Raw genomic sequence first — 23949 nt, 5'->3', positions numbered from 1 at the left:
CGAGCACGCAGGCCGGTCAGGAAACGGGGTGGGGACGAGCGAGCAGCCCCCCCTCCTGAACCATACCAGGCGGCATGCCCTCAACATGGGGGGGTGCTTTGGGGCGCCCTGTGGCTGATCGTGTGTGTACGAGGCCTTAGGCGACAAGTGCACATTGCGTCATGGAGGCAGATCTTTCACTACAGCCTTAAAGCTTGCCGCTTCTACAGGGCAGTAGCAGCACACAAGGTACATCAAAAGATTAAAAAAAAATTATGCAAACTATACCTTAACATCAAACGTTGGCTTGAAAAGTTTATCTCTGCATAGAAATTTTGAAGGCGTGTCAAGATGAAGGGATGGCTCCCTCTTTGGTAATTTAGTTTCACCACCAGGAGTTTGAATCTTTTTGCTGTGCCTTGAGAGTACAGACTGGAATGCCTTGCTCTGGAATCGATTCATATCCAATGGGGTCACTGCAGATTTCTTCAGGGCTTCTGGACAATTAGAGACGGGACGGTCCGGTGTATCCAATGATGGCCTTGCTACTACTGGCCTATATGTCTGACTTACAAAACTTTCTTCTTTATCTGAAAAATATGAAATGTGAATTTAAACAGTAAACAAAAGGCTTTTCTGGTAAAATTAGCCCTTCCAGTCTTCAAGGAAGCTGATAAGCCCATGAGAAGCCACAGAAGAACCCCCGATCTTGCTGTGTACCATAGCTATTCAGCGAGTTTAAAGTGGTTGTAAACCCTTACATATAGCCAGTGAAGTGACTGGCCTCAGGTCGTACACAGATGAAACAAATCCTCCTACATAAGTTTTACCTGTCTATCTATAGTCTTCTCTACATTCTTTTAACGTTCAGAATTTTAAAGCTTTTCGGAGAGTTAAACAAAAGGGGACAGAGACCTGAATTTACACCCTGCAGAGCTCAGAAAGCCGATTAGAGGGAAGAGACACACCCTTCTCCACACCGCACACAGGAACAAAGCTGAGGCTGACAATCTACTGGAGGTCCCTGTCACCTTTGTCTCTTGGTGTCAGGAAAACAGAAGTGACTCATCCTGATAGAGGAACAAGGTAGCAGACAGAAATTACACTTAGTTCTGTTAAATCGAGACAAGTACACAATATAGAGGGTTAGGCTTTGTTCATATATTTCATGTCTGAAGTTTACAACCACTTTAAAATTACTAGGTTTTACCTGCAGGTGGCACTGCAGATTAAACCTAAAACATGGCAAGAAAAAACAAATACTGGAAAATTCCTTGATGAAAAACTACACTTTGAGGCTTGCTCCATCACTGTAATAAGCTAGTTTTTTACTATCATAGTAAGAATAACCACCAACCATCAACACTGGCGTTCTCCACAAGAAACAGGCTCTCGTCTGCTTTTTTGCCAGTTCTGGCGCACTGTAGGAGCCAGGCCATAGTCACAGCAGGCAAATTCCACTTCTTTGCTGCATCATATTTGGAGCCCTCAGGCTCTCGAAGCACAAGATGAGTGCTGGCATACATTCCTTTTTTCGTATTGGCCTTTCTTACAAAAAATTCTTGGACTCTGCAACATTTAAAATGCCCAAAATTAAAACTATAGCTAATAAAAAAAGTGGTTATAATAAATAAATAAATAAATAAATAAATAAATAAATAAATAAATAAATAAAATACACACAAACATGCAACACCAAATAAAAACAATAAAAAAGTGTTAGTTAAAATGGTAAACAGTGGATATAAAAAGTCTACACTGTTAAAATGTCAGGTTTCTGTGATGTAAAAAAATGAGACAAAGTAAAATCATTTCTGAACTTTTTTCACCTTTAATGTGACCTATAAACTGCACTCCGTTGAACAAACTGAAATCTTTTTTTTTACCAAGAATATGTAGAAGAATATGTATCGGAGAAAAAAAAAATGTTTTTGTTTTTTAATTGGGGATATTTATTATAGCAAGAAGTACAAAATATTGCTTTTTTTCAAAAATTGTTGCTCTATGTTTGTTTATAGCGCAAAAAATAAAAACCGCAGAGGTGATCAAATATCACCAAAAAGAAAGCTCTATTTGTGAAAAAATAAATAATAATAAAAAAAAAAGAACGTAAACTTTGTTTGGGAGCCACGTCACACAACCGCGCAATTGTCAGGTAAAGCGACAGTGCCCAATAGCAAAAAGTGGCCGGTCATTTGGCAGCCAAATGGTCCAGGGCTGAAATGGTTAATGTCCTTACCTGCTCTGTACTACCTTGTACAGTGAGCTCCATATGCGCAGCTTACGGTACAAATTTGGCAATGCTGAATCTGACTGAACTCCCACGCGTGCACGTTCATATTTTTAGCCCCCAAGTGCATTACTTTATATTTTTCAACATTAAACCTCATTTGCCATGTAGTTGCCCACCCTTCTATTTTATTGTGGTCATCCTGTAAGGTTTCTATATTCTGCTGTGAAGTTATTGCCCTGTTAGCTTCGTATCATCAGCAAACACTAAAATTTAGTGATCAACCTCTATATCATTTATGAATAAATTACGGTAAATTGAATTGGTCTCAGGACAGAGCCCTGGGGTACCACACTTACCCCTCCAGACCCTTCTAAGTGCTCGCTAGTTATCCCCACTTTTTGGATGCACCACTGTAATCAGTTTTCTATCCAGGTACACACACTATTTTTCATGCCAACAAACCTCAGTTTGTAAATTAAACCACTTCAATACAGGGCACCTTCACTGATTGGCATTCTTGATGGGTCTGCACCAATAATTAATGCACCGATTATCAGCCCAGACCCCCCATCAAGAGAGCCCTGATGAGCATGCCTCTGCTTGCACCTTGTCAGTGTGAATGGAGGTAAAGACGATAAAATAAAACGGCACTTCCTAGTTACAATGTGACCAGCTGTGATTGGACACAGCTGATCACATGGTAAAGAGCCTATGTCATAGGCTCTTTACTGGGATCAGAGATGCAGTGTGTGAGAGCGACAAAACCTCACTACCGAACGCCTTATCCTGCTGGATGTCATGACAGAATTATGAGAGCCAGTGCAGTAGTAATTCATTTACTAATCATTTAGTAATGCAAAATAGATAATAATTTAAATGGACTATATTTATCGAACACCCCTAAAAAAGGATGTCTATGCCACCTGTCCATCGTGGCCTACATCCATTTAATCTTTAATTTATTTATTCATTTTTATACATTTAATCTAGTCGATTTACAAAATCATATGTAGTACCATTGGGGATACCTTTTGGTAGGTGTCCCTAGGGGCACTGTGGGAGGTTGTAACAGTATGATTGCACGGTTAGCTATGTAGATATCTGGAGGGTCTGCAGTCTTTCCATCTACCATCACCTGGGACCTCTGTGAGTGTGTATCCATACCATTAAGGCTGGGCATATGACCATAGGTAACACTATTATTATCATTTGAAATTATGTGGTTTTTAACTGGATTAAATGGTGTTTCATTTTTTGGATTCTAATAATCAATAATCAATTCTTTATAAATTATGTATTATGTGTCCTTTTTAAAAGTTAGATTTTAATATATATATAAATATATTTCTTTTATGCAATGGGTGTGCAATTCTATACTTGCACAAGGCTGGTGGCTCGCTCCACGTAATATACTTCCCCCCCAAAATTCCTCCTCTCCCCCCGTCCTCCCTTCCTATTGGTGGGTGGTAATCCAGTGATGACACCCTGCTGCATAGAGGCGACACTGAGTGGTAGCGTTGACCTTCCACCACTAGATGGCAATGGTCTAACTCTCCCCTATGGGAACGTGCCATCTAGCAGGGAATGAGACGCTCCAGTCTGCTGGCTCTACAGGCTGGAGCGCATTGTCATCGTATATGCGCCGCGCGGCGTTGATGACGTCATGCGCAGTGAAACACAGACCCGGCTGGAACGCACCGGGCTTCCTTCACGTTGGGTGTGCGTTCCAGCAGCCACTTCAGGCCACCTCGTATAGGAAAGGTAGGCATAGCACTGCAAGTGGGGCTCGTGTGGCACATGTGGGCATGCATATAGCCCCTTATTGGAAGTGCTGACGCTGAGACGCTCCACTACACTTTGGCACCTTACAGATTGGATGTAACCATGTACCTGGAGGCAGCAACTTGCCGAGTGCTCCTATTGAAAAGGCCAGTCATATTGTGGTGTATATATTGTTGTCATATTGTGGTATTTATTTGTATTTTTATTCCTGTATACATTGCTATGTCTAGTGCATTCTGGATGGTGTATTTACACTACTGATGGCTGGATATAGACATGGAGAGAGGGGAAGGGATAGGTGGTGGACATGTGGGTGGGTTCCCGGCTATGCACCACCTCCTTTATGGGAGGGGTGTTTTTTTCACTTACCTAAAGTTAGTATTTATTGAGACAAGTCCCTTGGTGAGGAAGCACTGCAGACCACTAAGCTCTGAGGAAAGGGGTTCTCCCCTGAAACGCGTCAGCCCTAGCCACGGTCACGGATCGAAACAATATCGTGTTATGCCGATGGTGTTGGTTCTTTGCTGCATTGTTACTCAAGGCCTGTTTTTAACACTCCCTTTGTGAGTATTATGATTTGTTTTTACTATTTTAATAAAATCCACCAATCAGTATCACACTAGGTCGGTGCGCCCTCCGTTTTTCTCTTTTTGTCTCTTTTAGTTCTATGAATTCCAACGATTCAGAGGAGGGCTGCAAGACTTTGGAAGATACTTTTTAATTGAGTTGCAATTGAGTTTCACCTTTTCTTCAAACACTTTTCCAAAAAATACCGGAGCGCAGGAGATTTGTCTTAGCGGACATGACATGTCAGTAATTGTACAAGCTGCAGCTTAAAAATCTGATCGTAGAGAATGAGCTACAACAAGTATGCAGCCCATGAAGACTGAAGTTCTAAACTCCTGTTCCCGATGTGACACAAAAAAGCCGTGAAGCTGGGATCTGGATGTAATGGGCCTACAAACAAATCAGCATGGCAGCCCTTATATCTGTCCTTGTAGATTTAGTTTATTAATCAGCCTTGCAAACATTTGCTAAATAAAAAAAAATACAATTTACGATTTACCGGAAGAAAATTATCTGTATACATTTTTAGTTTAGCGGTAATTAAGAACATATAAAACAACACACCACACATCTTTGTGGAAACACTACACCTCTGGCAATAAAAATATACTAACAGGGCCAGTGCAGCATAGGGTTGTCACAGAATGCACAGGACGCTAAAATTCAAAATGAACACAACACTGGCACATTCATTTATAATGGTAGGCAACAACCACAAGACACTTACTTGGCTCCAAGAAGACCTGCTAGGTAGACTAAGGAATCCCTTTCGGCTCCCATAAACTGACTGACAGACAGGACACAGTCTTTCAGAGGTGCGCTACCTTCTAGATAGGTCACTGGCGTGAAGAGAGCATTAGACTGAGGATCCAAAAGAATTTCTTGTTCTATACACATTCCCTGGAAGATGAAAACAGATCACACATCATAAAAAGTGTTGTGGACTGAAGAATTATCTAAATTTTAACCACTTGCCACCCAGGGCAATTCTGACATTTTTCTCTTACGTGTAAAAATCATATTTTGTTTGAAAATTATAAAGAATCCCAAACATTACATTTTAGTCCCCACTCCCCACCGATAAGAACAATCAAATGGCTGAACAGCCGCTATGATCTTTCGTATGGTGAAGAAGGGAATCGCTGGCTCTAAAAGATGACATCTGAATGATGCCTGTAGCTGCAGGCATCATTCAGATATCACCGCTCAAAGTCCATGACGTCTTATGATGTTACGTGGGCGGCAAGCGGTTAAACAGAATCACTGGGATACTGATTAATAACAACCGGATGTCAGCAGCAAAAATTAACTAAATTCTTAGTATATCAAATAACTTTACGAGTAAGTCCGCTTTTGTTGGAGGGGGAAAAAAAATACACATTCCCCTCTGGGTGATCTATGTATAATGCCTTTTTGAGTGCATCTTGATTTTAAAACACAAAAGAAAAAAAATGGATTTGTGCAATGTCAAATATACCAAGACTCAAGCATAAATTTTTGTCAACAGTCTGGCTGGATGAATTAAAAAATACTTTGTATGGCACTGATGACTCCTAGAGTGAGGGTTTTGGGGCAAAAAATAAATAAAAATGTTTGTGATGTCCTTCCTAAAAAAATAATCATGGGAGCATTAGAGTAGCATAATCACTTACCAGCCAAGCATTTGTGACAACTTCTCCGACAGTAGCCTCCACCTCACAGCCCAGTAAAGGCACCACGGCATAATCAGCAATGACTCTCTTATGGGTGGAGAGCACTTTACCAGCATTTGTTTTAATGATCTCTATGACACAAGCCTCATCTTCTTCAACAAAGCCCAACACCAGGAAGGATTTTCTGCTAAACAATCCACCCTCAATGATAGTGGAAGTTTCCCCCAGGCCACTTTGGCTGGGAAAAGAGGGTATGTCATCCTGCAGAGTCATTTGGGAGAAGTTGCTTTGCTTGGTAAGCTCAGGATTCTCTGGTTCAACTAGAAAGGAAAAAATAAATAAAAATGGGAGGGAATTCCTAGAATACTAGCAAGTATAAAAAACATACAGTTTCTTTTCTAAAATAAAATTCTATACATCTTACCAAATGTGGAATCATTTTCTGCATACTGGGATAGCAAGTCTTCATCAGCTTGATAAGTTCGTGTGGGGTTAGTTGCTTTTCGAACATTTGTATTGGTACTGCTTGCCTTCCGAAGAGATGGAACGAGAACTTGTTGTTGAGCAGGGTCCTGGATTTCAGCTGGCTTATAAGAAGAGTGGGGATATACCTCTTCAGGCTGCAAGGCACCCTTTGAAAAACTGTCCAGGAGCCATTTTATGGTTAATACATAAGGCCTGAAAAAAAAAAAAAAAAAAACATTTAATGTCCAACCATGCCATTTCAAATTGAAACAAATCAGGCTAAACTAGACTAGACTAGACAATTTGTCCAACTAAGGTCAGAAAATAATTACGATTCCTATGGGCAACAAGGATATTATACATTCCCTTTCATTTCGGTGCTTAACACTGGCGCTGTCACAGCCGGGTGTCCACAGTAAATATGCCGGCGAGAGAGGACACAGGGAGAAAACGGCTGGGGTGAGCACACCGCTGGATTGTGGGACAGGCCATTAAAAAAGCCAGCAGCTACAGTTTTTGTAGCTGCTGACTTAATTTTCACTTAAGAGACTAGAGCTCCTCTAACATCTGTGTGTTATTCTTCCAAAGTAAATTGTGGCATGTAGAGAATAAAACCTGGGCACAACCCTGACCCAAACGTTAATAATTTAATATATATATATATATATATATATATATATATATATATATATATATATATACATACATATATATACACACACACACACACACACATACATATACATATATATATTTTAGCAGAGACCCTAGAGAATAAAATGGTGATTGTTCCAATATTTTTTATAAAAAAAAACAGTAGACGGCCCAATTTCTTTGTTTAATGTGAAAGATGATGTTACGCAGCGTAAATAGATACCCAACTTAACATGCTTTAAAATTGCGCACTCGGAAATCTCCATAGGTGGCGCTTTAAAAATGTCTACAGGTTACCAGTTTACAGAATTACAGAGAAAGTATTGTGCTAGAATTATTGCTCTCAATCCAATGATCATGGCGATATGGTTTACATTTGCGGGCGCAACTTACGTATGCGTTCACTTCTGCGCGTTAGCATGGAGGGATGGGGCGATATATATATATTTTTTTTTACACAGTCTCTTTAAAAAAATGTTTTGATCACCTTTATTGCTGTCACAAGGAATGTAAACATCCCTTGTGACAGTAATAGGCAGTGACAGGTACTCTTTATGCAGGGACCTGGGGTCTATAAGACCCCAAATACCTACTTTGCACTTGAAAGCATTCGAAAAATGTCATACATTGCTTCCGGGTTACTAGATCTGAGACCCGATCAAAGCCAATTCAGACTTCATTTGGTTCTCCAGCCAGCCAGCCAGCAGACATGCCGGCCGGTCATTCAGGCCTCCCAATGGGATGGGTGAGTCGTGGAGAGAGGTAGGGGGGACGCCCCCTCCCGCTGCTTGTAATAACAGCCAAGCGGCTTCTTAGTCGCATCGATTGTTATAAGAAAGCCAATCGTCGGGTCAAATAAACAGTATCGGGGTGATGCGTGCATCTGCAGCTTTTTCAATAAAGGTTTGTTTTATATTTTCATTACTCTGTATGACTATTTAATACAAAATAACTGAGTGTCACAAAGCCCCAGTGCACCTCACCATTTCCCCTTTCCTTTGTGGACCATGTTGTACATGAACTGGGGGCGACACCCACCATTGGTTAATGTTGACTGTAAATGGGCTATTGAACTATAAATGTTTTTGGAACTGATGGCTTCAAAACTGGAGTTGCAAAGGTCAGGCATACACAAAAATAAAAAAAATGCACGGTGCCTACAGTGAAACATGGTGGTGGCAGTGTCTTGCTGTGGGGCTGTACGAGTGCTGCTGGTGTCAGGGAGCTGTATTTGATTGATGGAATCATGAATTCATAGATGTACTGCTCTATATTGAAAGAGAAGATGCTACCATCACTCTGTGCCCTTAGTCGTCGTGCACTTTTCCAACATGACAATGAGCAAAAACACACATCTAAAGGCCACTTTTGCATTTCTGAAGAAGAACAGGGTGAAAGTGATTTAGTGGATGAAAAGCATGTATTGAAAAAACGCAAAATGCACCAGCAATATGCAAACAAACATTTTAGGCCTGTGAAACAGTCCTAAAAGAGGTCGTTCTTGAAGAATGGAAAAAGATGTTGCAATGTGTCTCCAACTTGTTCATTCACTTGGTGCTGTCCTTACAAATCATGGAAGTCATACAAAATACTACATGCATCAACTAATTTGAGTAAAACTGAAGATTTTTTAATCCAAGTTCTATTATTAACCTTACTTTCATGTAATGCGCTAAACAAAAATCGTACTTTTCAAAAGGGGTGTACTCATTTATGCTGAGCACTGCAAGTATAAGCCTGTTTAATATTTTAATATAAAACCTTTTACAATCACGAACATTCGTATACATAGTTCATAGTAGGGATGTCTCGATACCGATACTAGTATCGATATCGGTACTGATACAAAGCATTTCTCAGAGTACTTGTACTCGGGGGGAAATGCTCCGATGCCTCAGCCGATACCTGGGCAGGCAGGGGAGTTGAAAGTCTTCTCCCCCTGTGCTGTGCTCTTTCCCCTGTGTTCCGTGCTGTGCTCTTTCCCCCCGTGTTCCGTGCTGTCCTCTCTTTCCCCCCCATGCTGTGCTCTCTTCCCCCCCGTGTTCCGTGCTGTCCTCTCTTTCCCCCCATGCTGTGCTCTTCCCCCCCCCCCCCCCCCGTGTTCCGTGCTGTCCTCTCTCCCCCCTGACTCGGTCCATTCATATAACTGAGCATCGTAACTTGTGTTTACGATGCTTCAGTTTATGAATGGAGAGGAGCTTTCCTCCATTCATTTCAGCTGAGGCTGCAGAGTAAGGGACTGGGGAATATGTGTCCTTAGTCCCTTGCTCTGTCTCAAAGGGGAGATGTCAGAGGTCTGTTATGACCCCTGATATCTCTCCAAAGACCCCCAACAGGGCTGATTAAAAAAAAAAAGAAGGACCACACACACTCACAATCCATCCCACCCCCCCCTAAAAAAAAAAAAAATAAACCCCACTGTAAAAAAAATTAATAAAAAAAATAAAAAAATACTGTCACATGGCATTAAAAAAAAGTATCGGTAATCGGTATCGGCGAGTACTTGAAAAAAAAGTATCGGTACTTGTACTCGGTCTCAAAAAAGTGGTATCGGGACAACCCTAGTTCATAGTATGCAGATTTACCTGTTTTTTCCCCTCAACTTATCACACATTCCTATTAAAAATACAGTCTTAAGTTAGAAGAGCATTCTAGGTCCATTTTCTAGTTCTCCAAATAAGGTAGACTTACAAACCTGTGGTCTGCTTTGTTCAAAAATTGCTTTAGATCCTCATCATTTTCACCAACGATTACATGAGTTACATCACCAGTGAGTTGATTAAAGCGCACTCCACCTCCACAGTTAATGAGTTTCCTCAACTTATCCAGTTTTCTTCCTCCAAAACCACACACATATATCTGTCAACAAATCTCAGAATTTAGAAGCCCATAGGTATATAGACAGAAGCTCGATTTTAAAACATTTTTTTTTTTTTTTTTTTTAGAAAACACCACACACACGACCCGCTTTCAAAAATCCCTGCACCCATATAAGATGGAAACAAAGGGGAGCCTGTAGTTAACAAAAAAAAAATCTGCCCTCCGGAATCTCAGGATTACAAAGAGTTTCCATTTTTCATATGTTTCCCAACACTTTACTAGCTACTTGTTCAGGTAGTGAAGCATAATGGGTTGACAGTAAATCAAAAGATCAGTCAACAGCTGCAGATACATATACTTTTCAAAAGGGTTCTTTAAGGATAAGTTCATCCTTGGGAACATGTTACATGTTCCACCTGATTTTAGGGTGTAATATGTTCCCAGTGCTGCAGCTGCCGCCCAGTGCCCCCCTCTCCCTGTGGCAGTAGGAGAAGTTCCCTATACTAGCCACCATTTGAAAAACCAGTGCGGCCGTGCGGGGCTCCGCCCACACACACACCCACGTCATTCAGACACACAGCTCTGTGTTTTTCAATTAACTACAAGCCCTGACAACTTTAGTTGCTGTTGGCTTGTAGTTCTCAATGAACTACCATGGTGCTCTCAGGGCATCAGCTTACCTGTAAGGGATGTACAAGCAAGCGGATACGACGAGTGTGCAGTAGACCTGCATGGCAATAATCTCAACCATATGAATCAATCAGCATACAAAATAAAGAAATATATTCCTACCCTGCAGCCATCTAGGAGATCTTCAGGGGCCTGTACAGAACTCAGATCCAAATTCTCTAGAGTGTCACTGGGAGGTTCCAGCCTGGTGCTCATCACAGAATTGAAGGCAGATTCATTAACACAGCTAGTACTTATATTAGAAATGTGGCTGACATCAGAAAGTGCACGGTCTGCAAAATATAAATCAACAGTTTATATAAAAAGAGTGCAGAGAAGTTACAACTATGGAACAGAATCTAATGTAGCTCTATATAGTAACCAGTCATCTTCTATAAAACCTAGAAGCTGACTAGTTACTATGCACCGCTGAACGGGGTGCAATACTTTGCAGGCATCTGTATATATATATATTTTTTTTTTACCTCCAAACATATGTGAATTTTATTATTTTTTAGTTCAAGAGACAGTTAGCCTTTAAAGATCAGTACAAGAAGACAGGGGGGTTGATTGAGTTTTGAAGTACACCTGCAGATATTTATCTAATGTATACTTACTATCAGGTTTGTTACTATTTCCTGTTGGAGTAGATGTCTCTGGCAATATTTTTTCTGATGGTACAGGTTCTGTCTTGTACATGCTTTCATCCTGACAGAAACGTTTTTCAATGCTGTCAAAGAACCACTGAATAGAAACACAATGCACATTCCATTTTCTTGCACATTCATATTTTTGACCTGTTGAAAGGATTAAAACCTTACTACACAATGTCCATGTAAAAGGCTACATTACCAGATACAATTTTATTGTTTCCATTTACACTTGGCAATCACATTCCATGTGGCAAATATAAAAATAAAATGACTCAAAGAAGAACCCCCAACCTAAAATAACACAATATAAATTATTAGTTCATAGCGAAGGTGTTCCCTTGTAGAGTACATGTGGAGTATAGGGCAAGTGTGTCTGTAAAGAGTATGTAGTAAGTAACCCAGGTATATACAGTCCTGTAACAAATCCTTGTGGAGAAAGAGTAGGAGAATGCCCCTGCGTACCTTATGAGGGCTCTAGGTGTAAATGGCATTAAAGTATGTGACCAGTGGTGTGATATAACACATGGTCATCCACCTGAGACCGAGCTCTGTGTGCTTGAGTTTGAGCGCCAAGTTTATATGTTTTCAAACATAGTCCCGTATTTACAGTAACAATCAGAGGCACATGGTGACCATCTTACCAGTTCATGAAGCTGGACTGTACATAAAAGTTGTCTTTAAGGACTGGGTTGCATTGTGATGGGCCAGAGTCCTGGACCTATATAGCTAACTCAACGTATTGCACCAAGTGCCCAAGCAGGATCCAGTCCTCAAAGCAACATTACAGGCTGCCCCCACGGCATGGGGTTTGGGTACAACTCCCAAGGTTTTACAGAGGTTGCACAGATCCAGTGCCTTGAAAAAGTATTCAAATTCTGAAATGTTCCACCTTTTGTCATGTTCCAACCAAAAACGTAAATGTAATTTATGGGATAGACCAAACACAAAAGTAGCACATAATTGTGAAGTGGAATGATAAAGGTTAAAGTTTCAAAATGTTTTACAAATAAATGTTTGAAAAGTGCATTTGTATTCAGTAGAGGTCGACCGATATGGGTTTTTCTCTGGCCGATACCGATATTTCAAAATTGGGGCGATATTTTAGGCCGATTTTTTTTTTTTCATTATCTCAGAAAATCTAGATTGGGGAGGAGGTTATTGTTTAGGGTGGAGAGGTGGAGTGCAGCTTATCAGTGTCCATCAGTGCCCACCAATGCAGCCCACCAGTGCAGCCTATCAGTGCCACCTCATTAGTGTCCACCAGTTCAGCCCATTAGTGTCCATCAGTGCAGCCCATTAATGCCACCTCATTAGTGCCCACCAGTGCAGCACATCAGTGCCACCTCATAATTATTAAAAAATAAAAAAAATCCACTGTTCACTTCCAAGTGCAGTCGCTGTAGATCTGAGGGGGGACGGTCAACCAAAATAAAAACCAGCATTTTTGCTTGCACATGATTGGATGATAAAATCAGCAGAGATTCCCCTCAGATCAACAGCGACTGCACTTCCAAGTGCGCTTGCAGTGCAGAGTGGATTTGCCATTAGTAAATCAACCCCTTAGTCCTTTTAGATCGAAGGAATGAACTTCTGTCTGTAAATGTGGCCAGCTTAACCACTTAAAGCATGGGTCTTCAAACTATGGCCCTCCGGTTGTTCAGGAACTTTTTTGGTTTTCATTGAGATCTATGGCATGCAATACAGCATGTGGCCAGAGGTGGGGGGGCACCGCAGAGACACGGTAATACTCAGAGACCGTTTGGCTGCATTTGGAAACCCTCGAAAAGGCTCGGGAACGGAGTACTTGTGAGCGTTTCCGAGTATTTCCAAACAGCTCCGGCGCCCATGCACCTCTGGCCAAATGCAGTACTGCACACCGCAGAGGCTTGAATCCTGCTCGTTTCTCGAGACAACACTCACAAACCGAGTCAGGATTTTTTAAAATAATTGCTTGTATTGCGAAACGCTTGTTAACCGCAATCCGAGGTTCCGCTGTATGTAAATATGCTTAAGCCAGTTACACGTACTAAAAAGTGGAGCCCTTACTTACCTTTTGCCTCTTGCACAATAAGATGTGTGGACTCATTCATCTTCAGCTGACCTGTATACTGTCCTCCATGTATAGCAGTCAGCCTCTGGACTTCTTTCCTATCCAGGCTGCTTAAGCCAGTTACACAGATGGTGCAACCAAGGAAAACCGGACATAAATATGGCTCCATGTCTACATCTTCGTAGCCAATAATCCTTCAAATAAATAGGTGCAAATGAACATGAGTAGGGTGCAATGAACAATATATCTGAAGAGATACAGCATGACCTGCTAATATATACCTCTCCTGTGACTTCTCCCACAGGGCCCTCACCCATGAAGGGAGAAGAATCGGCTTCTTTAGACTGGCTGCCACAAGGTATTTCTTGCTGCCCACTTCACCAGCAATCAGGTGGCTGACTGAAACATTAAGATCTCTATAGACACTTCCTCCCATTATCTGGACATAGAAATGAACCTCTTCCTGGAAAAAAAATTTAATTGAAATGTATCCCCTTGCAAGAGGAAATCGTTACCAAGAAATTATTGTGCTCAAAAGACTAGTTTGTTGTAAAACTTTATTTTTTACTTACCCTGGTTTCTTTATCAAGGCTTGTGCATGAAATTGTGACGTCAGCCATAGCCATATTGAAGACAGGATGCTCTGCTCGTGGAACACATCTTTGATGCTTCATGCAGAAAATTACAACCTGGGGTCCAACTATTCTACAACCAAGCTTAAAACAAAAAGAATTATAAAACAAAATCAGTGAAGTGCACATTCAGTTGTAAAAAGCTATTCATGTTACAGACTCAACAGAACACCACTTTACAATTGTTGTGTCCAATATGGCTGTTGTGAACAATGACGCTATCGTTTTCACCATGACTTTCTGCCTGGTTGGCATTGGCCACTTTTGGCACAGATGCACTCCAATAGAATATATAAAATATACTTATTTTTATTTTGACAACCCCAAACTTCCCCTTTAAGGATTGATCATCATCAACAAGTTTAGTTCTACCAATTATCATTAATAACCTGATATAGTGGGGGTTATTTACAAAAGGCAAATACACTTTGCACTACAAGTGCATTTGGAAGTGCAGTTCGTGTAGACTTAAAGTGGAGGTTCACCCGGAAATAAGATTTTTTACCCTTAGATTGATGCTCATTTTGTCTAGGGGAATCGGCTAGTTGTTTTAAAATCGAAGCTGTACTTACCGTTGTAGAGAGCGATCTTCTCTGCCGCTTCCGGGCTGCGGGACTGGGCGTTCCTATTTTGATTGACAGTCTTCCGACAGGCTTCCGACGGTCGCATCCATCGCGTCACGATTTTCCGAAAGTAGCCGAACTTCGGTGCTCGGGCGCAGTATAGAGCCGCACCGACGCTCGGCTTCTTTCGGGTACTCGTGACGCGATGGATGCGACCGTCGGAAGCCTGTCGGAAGACTGTCAATCAAGAAGGAACGCCCAGTCCCGAAGACCCATACCCGGAAGCGGCGGAGAAGATCGCTCTCTACAACGGTAAGTACAGCTTCGATTTTAAAACAACTAGCCGATTCCCCTTGACAAAATGAGCATCCATCTAAGGGTAAAAAAAAATGTATGGGTGAACTCCCGCTTTAAGGGGGGACATGCCAGGAAAATAAATAACTGAATTTTAGCTTGCACATGATTGGATGATAAAATCAGCAGAGCTTCCCCTCATTTCAGATCTACCCCCTCAGATTTACAGCGACTGTACTTCCAAGTGCACGTGTAGTGCAAAGTGGATTTGCCTTTCGTAAAAATAAATCACCTATTTTCCTGTAAGAGATATGCAATTACACAATACACAATATAGATTACAGACCTTAAAAGTTTTGCATAATGCTCAACAAGGCGTTCGTCTCCACTCTCATACCAACTTCCTTAATACTGCTTATACTGTACATAGTAAATGTATTAACATTGTTAACTGTTGAAGTTTATTACTGACTTCGTTGTGGAAGGCTTTATTGCTTTTTTTTTTTTTTTTTTTTTTTTTTTTTTTTACGACCTGTACCTACATCTTAACATTTCCTAATGTCAATTGACACTTTTTTCGGAGAACTCACATAAACAAAAATTATACATAAACCTGACAAATTAAATACAATATTCACATTATAAATCGCAGACTTCTACAATATGCCAATAATACAAACCTTTTTTAGATGGTTAAAGGCAGCACCACTAAAAGGATCACATACATAAAGAGATTTGTCTTTTTCTTTTAAAGTGAGGGCCTCATTTTCTTCAATTATCAGTAGATATTCATCTGACTGAAATGCCTTGATTTCCTGCAAAATAAAAACACTGTAAATAAAAACATGTGCATATACATAAACAGTTTACTAAACATATCTACATCAGAAAAAGAGAAAAGCAGGATTGGATTGCGTAGGTAAAAATTCTTGTATATCTGTAGGCAACAAATGCATTGCACACTCTGAGGTTTATTTACTAAAGCTGGAGAGTCCAAAAATCAGGTGCACTTCTGCATAGAAACCAATCAGCTTCCATAGATTAATTGACCAAGCTGAGATCAAGACCAAGCTGAGACCAAGCTGTTAGCAATTGACCAAGCTGAGATTAGAAGCCGATTGGCTACCATGCACTGTTGCACCAGATTCTGACTGCAATAGTTGTAGTAAAGCTACCCCAATGTGTTCGTTGGGTAAAAATGTAAGCCAACTTTCAAGTTATAGAATTCCATGTTAAAGAGAAGCTTCAGGCTCCTTCAAAAAAAAAAAAAAAAAGTCAGCAGCTACATTTGTAGCTGCTGACTTAGACCCCTTTCACACTGAGGAGTTTTTCAGGCGGTACAGCGCTAAAAATAGCGCTGCTATACCGCCTGAAAAACTCCTTCACTGCCTACTCAATGTGAAAGCCCAAGGGCTTTCACACTGAGGCGATGCGCTGGCGGGAGAGAAAAAAATCTCCTGTCAGCAGAATCTTTGGAGAGGTGAGAAGAGCGGCGTGTATACTGCTCCTTCCCATTTAAAACAATAGGACACCGCGGCAATACAGCCCGCAATGCGCCTCTGCAGAGGCGCATTGCGGGCAGTATTAACCCTATATCGGCCGCTAGCGGGGGTTAATACCGCACCGCTAGCGGCCGAATCCCATGGCAAATCTGACGGTATAGCGCCGATATTTTTAGCGGCGCTATACCGCCACCGCGCCTGCCACGCCAGTGTGAAAGGGGTCTTAATTTTTTCTGAAGGAGCACGAATCCTTAGGGCACTTATCTGTCCAGGAATCCAGCGGTATGATCACCCTAGCCGATTTCTAAATGTGATATCATGTGCTGGCGCCGCCATCTTGACCAAGGGAAATCAGCCGTGAATCCTTGCGGCTTAACGGCTGGCTTCCCTACTTGCCATGTGCAAAGTGCGCTGTGCTTTCTGAATGGGTCGGCTGTGGGGAAAGGAGGGGGGGACTGAACTTCTAGCTCAGTCGCTGTGAACTGAGCTGGAAGTGGGAGCGGTTTCCTGTCGAAGTTCATGACTGTTCTGGTTCTGACTGACACAATGTGGGTACTTCCACATAGTGCTGGAGCATACAAGCCCCATTTTGTTGCCTTTGCATTCCTATTGATGGGTGGGAGATAGCGCCAAGCTTCAACAATATGGAACTCTATAAGAGTTCTATCTATCCATCTAACTATCAGAGTGGCTGAGGATTTGGTCACAAAGGTAAAAAATGATTGACCATTGCAGGAATTGCAGGCACTAGGTGCTTGAACTTCATACATTCAACTTGTTTTGTTAGATGACAGGGTCTCTAAGCCATGTATATTTGTATATTCACATATCTATCCTAGATTTCAAATGTTTCTGTACTTCTTACCTCATGTGCTTCATTGAAGAACTTCGTATTGTCAGGCGAATTTACAAACTTCACATAAAAGGGCTCATTTTCACCTTTCGCCATAATAAACTAATAAACAAATGAAAAAGAAGTTAACTGATGGGGTACCAGGCAAAAACAGTCAAAATTCTTCACACCTGCTCAAACAGACAATACACAAGTGCATGGAAGCTGGTATTGGTAAACAAATGTGAATAAAACCCTGTAGCTAAGCCATGGTTTTACCATTACACTCTTCAGCTACAGAGGCAGCTGGGGCTGCACACATGTCATAGCACTTTATGGCCCGGCAGGAGTTATACCCTTTGTACCACCTGCCTATCGGGACCCATTTAAGTATATGGGGCTGCTCTGCAAGCACCTTGCCACTGCGGGGTCCAAGAGGTTGAAGAGGAAGGTAACTTCCATCTTTAAGTTTTACCTATGGGTAAGCCTTATTTTGTCTTATCTATAGGTAGTGTAAATATCTTCTAAACATGCACCGTTTAAGAGATATTTACTGTACATCAGGGTTTGACAAATTTGCTTGGAATCTAGGAGCCAGCTAAAAAAGTTAGGAGCCAAAAAACGCGCCCCGTCCCGCCAAGCTCACAGGCAGAAGCGAACGCATACGTGAGTAGCGCCTGCATATGTAAACGATATTCAAACCACACATGTGAGGTATCGCCATGATTGGTAGAGCGAGAGCAATAATTCTAGCCCTAGACCACCTCTGTAACTCAAAACATGCAACCTGTAGAATTATTTAAACGTCGCCTATGGAGGTTTTAAAGGGTAAAAGTTTGTCGCCATTCCACAAGTGGACGCAATTTTGAAGCGTGACATGTCCGGGCGCCAGGTCACGATTTCTTGTCGCAATTGCGACCGGGCGCCCGGATATTGTCGAGCCCTGTATTAGAGGTGCCAATCAATGCCTGCCAGTGCCTCCTGGCAGGCACCTAACATACAGACCCCATTCACATGTTCGGTTTCCGGGAACGCATGCGAAAATACACTGAAACTCGCATCACACTTGTGGTGTCATTAATTCGATGGTAGTGCACATTGCAAAAATGCACAGAGCTCACAACAAAAAATAAATTTTAAAAAAAAGGGGGAGGGGCTACTTTACCATGTTTTTCACATGCACGGAGGTCAATGAATGAGCTGCCCTTTGCTGTCAAATAACAAATATGGCAAAAAATTTTAGGTAAACCGATATATCGGCCGGCCGATATTTGTCCATTTTTGATAAATCGGCATCGGATGATTTTATCAAAATTAGGCCGATATTTTACACTGACCGCCTTTCCTCATCCCTTCTCCACACTCAGCGGCATTAAGCGGTGCGCTGAGTGTGAAACTGACAAGTGACAGAGACGAGAGAGAGAAGTTGGGGGTATATTACACCAGCCAATGGTATCTGGGCGGGCCGCTACGTGTATGTGGCCCTGCCCCTTTTCTAAAGCAGCCCAACCATTGGCTGGTGTAATTTAGCTGCTGGGTCCCGCCCACCCCCGACATCGAGCTGACAGTTCCTCTCTCTCTCTTTCTCTCTCTCTCTCTCCTCTGTTAGTTTCACACAGTTACACTCAGCTAAGTGTGAAACCTGACAGTGCCAATCAGTGCCATCCGTCAGTGCCACCGCCAATCAGTGCCAGCCAGTGGCATGTCAGTGCCAGCCAGTGACACCCGCCAATCAGTGCCAGCCAGTGGCATGTCAGTGCCAGCCAGTGACACCCGCCAATCAGTTCCAATTGCCAGTGCCATCTGTTCCAAACTAGTGTCATCTGTCAGCTCCAATCCAGTGCCATTTGTCAGTACCACCTGCCAGTGCCAATATTGCCATCTGTTTGTTCCAAACCTGTGCCAATCAGTGCCATCTGTCAGTTGCAAACCAGTGCCATCTGTCAGGTCCAAACCAGTGCCACCTGCTAGTGCCATCTGTAAGTTCCAAACCAGTGCCACCTGTACTGAGGACATCAAGTGTGTGCTAGAGTGACAGGCGTAAGCAGGAAGGAGTGGAGTGGGTGAGGTTGTTTGTTTGTTTTGTTTTTTAAATTGGTCTAAAATATTGACCACGAAAATCGGCATCATATATCGGCCGCCCCAATTTCTAAATATCGGCCAGATATCGACCACAAAAATCGGCATCATATATCAGTTATCGGCCACCCCAATTTCAGAGAAAAACCCATACCGGTCTACCTCTAAAAAAAAAATGTATGTAACAGCATTTGCAAAAGTAAGGCAGCCCAGGAAAGTGTTCACAAGAACCAGTCATGACAATCACAGAGGTCACTAGTGCCAGTCTTTACTTCTGGAAATGCGACCTGGCTCCTGGGCTGTACTGCCGGAGGTGTCTTGTCTCTGTACGCCCCCCACCACGTGGGTGCGCAGACTAGGATGCCATATCGGCCGGAAATTGAGTCTGCGGCTTTGCGGCCTTTTGGAGCGAGATGTTTAGGCTGGGGAACTGGCACCCTCTTGTGGTGGCCATGACAAACAGTCACTAAGGGCACTGAGTTTCTCGTTGTAGCATGAAGATCGATATCCTGTGAAAGACGATACCCCTTGCCACTACTGCGCATGCGCCAGGTTTCAGACCAAAGAAACCGAGCGCAGAGCTGCTCACAACGAATACAGCCAACTCGGATTAACCCCTCACACGCCGATCGATCTGCTACACAGAGGCAGAAACGAGTTCCATCTAGATGACAGCAGCTTTGGGACATGGCGAGGGCTCACAGCGGACACACAGGCTGGTTGCAAGGAGGGGATAGCAACAAGCTGTATAACATACACACAGGCTGGATGGGGGCACACCATGGATATCACAGGGTGGATGGTTGGCACAGGAGGCACACCATGCATATCACAGTGGGCACACCATGTAATTGTATAGCACAGGCTGGATGGTTGGCACACCATGGATTGCACAGGCTGGATGGTTGGCACACCATGGATTGCACAGGCTGGATGGTTTGCACAGAAAGAACCGTTCATCCACCTGCTCAGCAGGGATTATCTGAAAGATCCCCCCGCTGAGCAAGCGGATTCTGCTTAGCGGAAGCGCCCGTGCAAAAAAGGGACCTATGGTGGCATAAGTTACTGGATCTCCTATCGCCCCCACCTTGCTGCACTGTCCCTCCCTAGTGAGCTGATGCCCATCACATCAAGCCAAGTACACACGGGCCGAATGTCAGGCAACATTAGACGATTGAGAAAAACTGTCCGCAGGTCCGAAAGAAGCCAGCTGTCCGTCTGGCTTCTGTCAGGCGAGCATGCTGGAGAATCAGCAGCCGAAAGACTGGCTCCTAACTATTTTAGCTGGCTCCTAGATTCCAAGAAAATTTGTCAAGCCCTGTTTTATTGTATGATCTAGTATCGTACAAGAACAATTATCCCCGCGGATAATTTCCCCATGAATAATTGTGATCGGCTCTTGAAAGCGGTGTACGAACGATCAGATTATTGTACCATCGTTTCGAAAGCGGTATTTCTCATACGATTTTCTGATCGTGTGTACGGGCCATTAGGGGGACTGTTGTGTACATGGAGAACCACCATTGCATTTCGCACTACGTCATCCCCCCCCCAGAACCAGTGTGCCTAGTCATGCGATTTGACAGTCACAAATCGCAGCCTATTATCGGCAATGAAACTCCCACTTTGCGGTGCCGCACTGATTTGAAGAAGGGGTTCCTGTACTTTTTTTTGCAGTTTTCGGTGCAACTTACATAGATATCTGTACATGAAGTCGCACAGGTGTCAGGCAAGTTGTAGCTGAAATCGCACCAACCCATGGCTTTGAAATTATGCTGCGTGAAGTAACGCAATTTCAAAGTCACACTCGGGCCAGTCCACACCATAGAAAGCGCAGTGCAGATACTTTTCTGCATGTGTTTGACGCGTTCCAGTGCATTTTTTCCTCGCTGATCCTGTCTGGCTATACCCTCCCCTCTGCAAACTGACCACGAAAATCATGACACCGTGGTCAGTTTGCGCGATTCTGTCATCCGCAGCCTGCTACCAGCACCTGCCCCTCCCCCTCTATCTTCTAATAAATGGTCTTATCCCTCTGTACCATTATAAGATGTGTCCCTGTAATGTAAAAAAAAATCTGCCGATCTGTACCTGTATAAACACGGCTCCCGGCGCTCAGCTGATTGTCGGCTCACTCTCTCTCTCTCTCTCTCGCCCTCCTCCCCAGTTGACATCAGCGGGAAGCCTGCAAAAAAATAAAAAATAAAGTCTGAAAAAAAAAGCATTAAAAAACATAAAAAAACATGCCAATCAGTGCCCACAAATGGGCACTGACTGGCAACCTGGGAAAATCAGTGCTGCCCCAGTGTCCATCAGTGCAACCCCAGTGTCCATCAGTGCCACCCCACAGTGTCCATCAGTGCCACCCCACAGTGCCCATCCATGCCCAGTGCCCACCTATCAGTGCCCATCTGTGCCACCCATAAGTGCCGCCCATGAGTGCCCATCTGTGCCGCCCATGAGTGCCCATCTGTGCCGCCTATGTGTGCCCATCTGTGCCGCCTATGTGTGCCCATCTGTGCCGCCTATGTGTGCCCATCTGTGCCGCCTATGTGTGCCCATCTGTGCCGCCTATGTGTGCCCGTTAGTACTACCTCATCGATGTCCATCAGTGCCATCTCATCGGTGCCCATCAGTGCCCGTAATTGAAAGAGAAAAACTTATTTACAAAAAAATTAACAGAAAAAAATTAAAACGTAATTTTTTTTCAAAATTTTCAGTCTTTTTTTAGTTGTTGCGCAAAAAAAAAAAAAAAAAAAAAAAAAAAAAAAAAAAAAAAAAAACGCAGAGGTGATCAAATACCACCAAAAGAAAGCTCTATTTGTGGGGAAAAAAGGACGCCAATTTTGTTTGGGTACAGTGTAGCATGACCGCGCAATTGCCATTCAAAGTGCGACAGTGCTGAAAGCTGAAAATTCCCTTGGGCGGAAAGGTGCGCAAGTGCCTGGCATGGAAGTGGTTAAGCTTAAGGACATGTTTGTTCCAGTGTGTTTTACAGCGTTCCAGTACTGTCCAGTGCAGGAAAAATTCAGCATGTTCTACTTTTTTCTGGAACAGGAACACACTGGTGTGAACTATGCCATTGGAAACCATATAACCTACTTTCCATGCCTTTTTGATGCAGAACAAAAAACGCACTGGACTGCATGTGGTGTGAACCAGGGCTCAATGTCTTCTAGGTCCTATGCAGAGCGGCTTTCCCACGGGGGTCGCTCACTCCATACGGCCACCATTCACAGAATGCCCGCCTTGTCATTGTTTTACAATTACAAGGCATTCTCTGAGTGAATGAGGTGGAGAAGTGAGGCAGTTACATCACCGGCTCCATCTCATCCAATCAAAGAATGGCTTGTATTCAAAGAAAAAAATAAAATGCAAGGCATCCTGCGAATGGAGTGAGCGCCCCCTGTGGTCCGGGGTGCAATGGGGAAGCGGTTTGGCACAGGACCTGAAAGATGGCGGCTAGGACTGTAGTAGTGTCCAATAATACAGCAATTGTCAGCTTCCATAGCAGCGCCCCCTTCCCTGGGTATGAGAAATGCAGAATTCCATAGTGCCAAGCTGGACCAATGTACCTGTTTCATACAAATCATACCTGGAGGTCATCCCAGGACAACTAACAGCCAATAAGCATTTCAAATAATGCCCCCTCCTATAGGTGACCCATGGCGGGCACTAGAAGTGCCGTGTTGTAGAAATAGTCTGCCCATACCTTGTCGGTGCACCATAAGACACAGCAGAGCGCCCTGTACTATGGCGTCACTGTACTCAACAACGAGACAAGCTGCAACTCTATGTCCACAGCACTTCCCGGCTTCCTTCAGACCCGCCAAGCCCGAGCAACTCGCCAATAGCAGCGCGGGTTACAATTCGTCTTCTATTCATCAGACAGACACTGCCATTGGCGGATGCGGCAGAGCTGAATGGGCAGTCCCGCGCTGCTGAGAGGAGGATAAATTGCAGCCAGTGCGCCTGCGTGGATGGCTAGAGAGCGCACGCTGGTAAGAAGTAGCGGCGAGATGGAGTGTTAAGTGTACCCTGAAGGAAGCCTTCCATGAGGGAAAGAAGGAGGTTGCAACAGGGGCGCGTACCTAGAGAATTTGGCTCCAATATCTGCCCCCCCCCCTCACGTTAAAATGTAACAACACCCCACTGTGCCCCCTGCATACCTCTGATATCTCTTTGTTACTACTGTGTACTAGGGTGACCAGACATCCCCAGTTTCAGGGGACAGTCCCCTGAAGTCTGTCCCTGGTTTTGTCCCCAGATTGGATTTAACCACTTAAAGCGGTGGTTTCCCCTTAAAAACAACTTTTTTTTATTCCACTGCCCCCCCACATTACAATCGAATTAAGGCTATTATTTTTTTTTTGCTGCTGTACATACCTTGATACAGCATATTCACCCGTGCATCCGGGTTGCGAGTCCCGCGGGAGTGGGCGTTCCTCACATGCTGTTGATTGACGTTTTGCCCAAAAACGAGCTCTCCCCCCGTCGCGTAAGCCGCGTCACGATTGGCGAAA

At 43.3% G+C, this 23949-nt stretch overlaps 1 protein-coding gene across 2 annotated transcripts in view; it reads right to left on the bottom strand.

Annotated features, from left to right (window-relative positions):
* TOPBP1 (DNA topoisomerase II binding protein 1) overlaps positions 1-23280 on the bottom strand; it is a 61574-nt gene extending 38294 nt beyond the window's left edge. Inside the window, exons 1-15 of one of the 2 annotated variants that reach the window (XM_040353029.1) lie at positions 23139-23280; positions 21518-21611; positions 17381-17470; positions 15694-15828; positions 14097-14240; positions 13806-13987; positions 13525-13718; positions 11439-11618; positions 10945-11114; positions 10028-10191; positions 6638-6891; positions 6214-6533; positions 5289-5461; positions 1337-1548; positions 268-569 (exon numbers count right to left, since the gene is read on the bottom strand). In XM_040353029.1, the coding sequence (XP_040208963.1) occupies positions 268-569; positions 1337-1548; positions 5289-5461; positions 6214-6533; positions 6638-6891; positions 10028-10191; positions 10945-11114; positions 11439-11618; positions 13525-13718; positions 13806-13987; positions 14097-14240; positions 15694-15828; positions 17381-17464 (2514 nt within the window). In that variant the 5' untranslated portion in view covers positions 17465-17470; positions 21518-21611; positions 23139-23280. The remainder of the gene's footprint in view (positions 1-267; positions 570-1336; positions 1549-5288; positions 5462-6213; positions 6534-6637; positions 6892-10027; positions 10192-10944; positions 11115-11438; positions 11619-13524; positions 13719-13805; positions 13988-14096; positions 14241-15693; positions 15829-17380; positions 17471-21517; positions 21612-23138) is intronic. The other variant, XM_040353028.1, reaches the window with a different exon arrangement.
* Positions 23281-23949: the final 669 nt, after the last annotated feature.

This window comes from Rana temporaria, chromosome 5, assembly GCF_905171775.1.
Source record: "Rana temporaria chromosome 5, aRanTem1.1, whole genome shotgun sequence".
Taxonomy (NCBI): Eukaryota; Metazoa; Chordata; class Amphibia; order Anura; family Ranidae; genus Rana; species Rana temporaria.
This window is presented reverse-complemented; position numbering and strand designations above follow the sequence as displayed.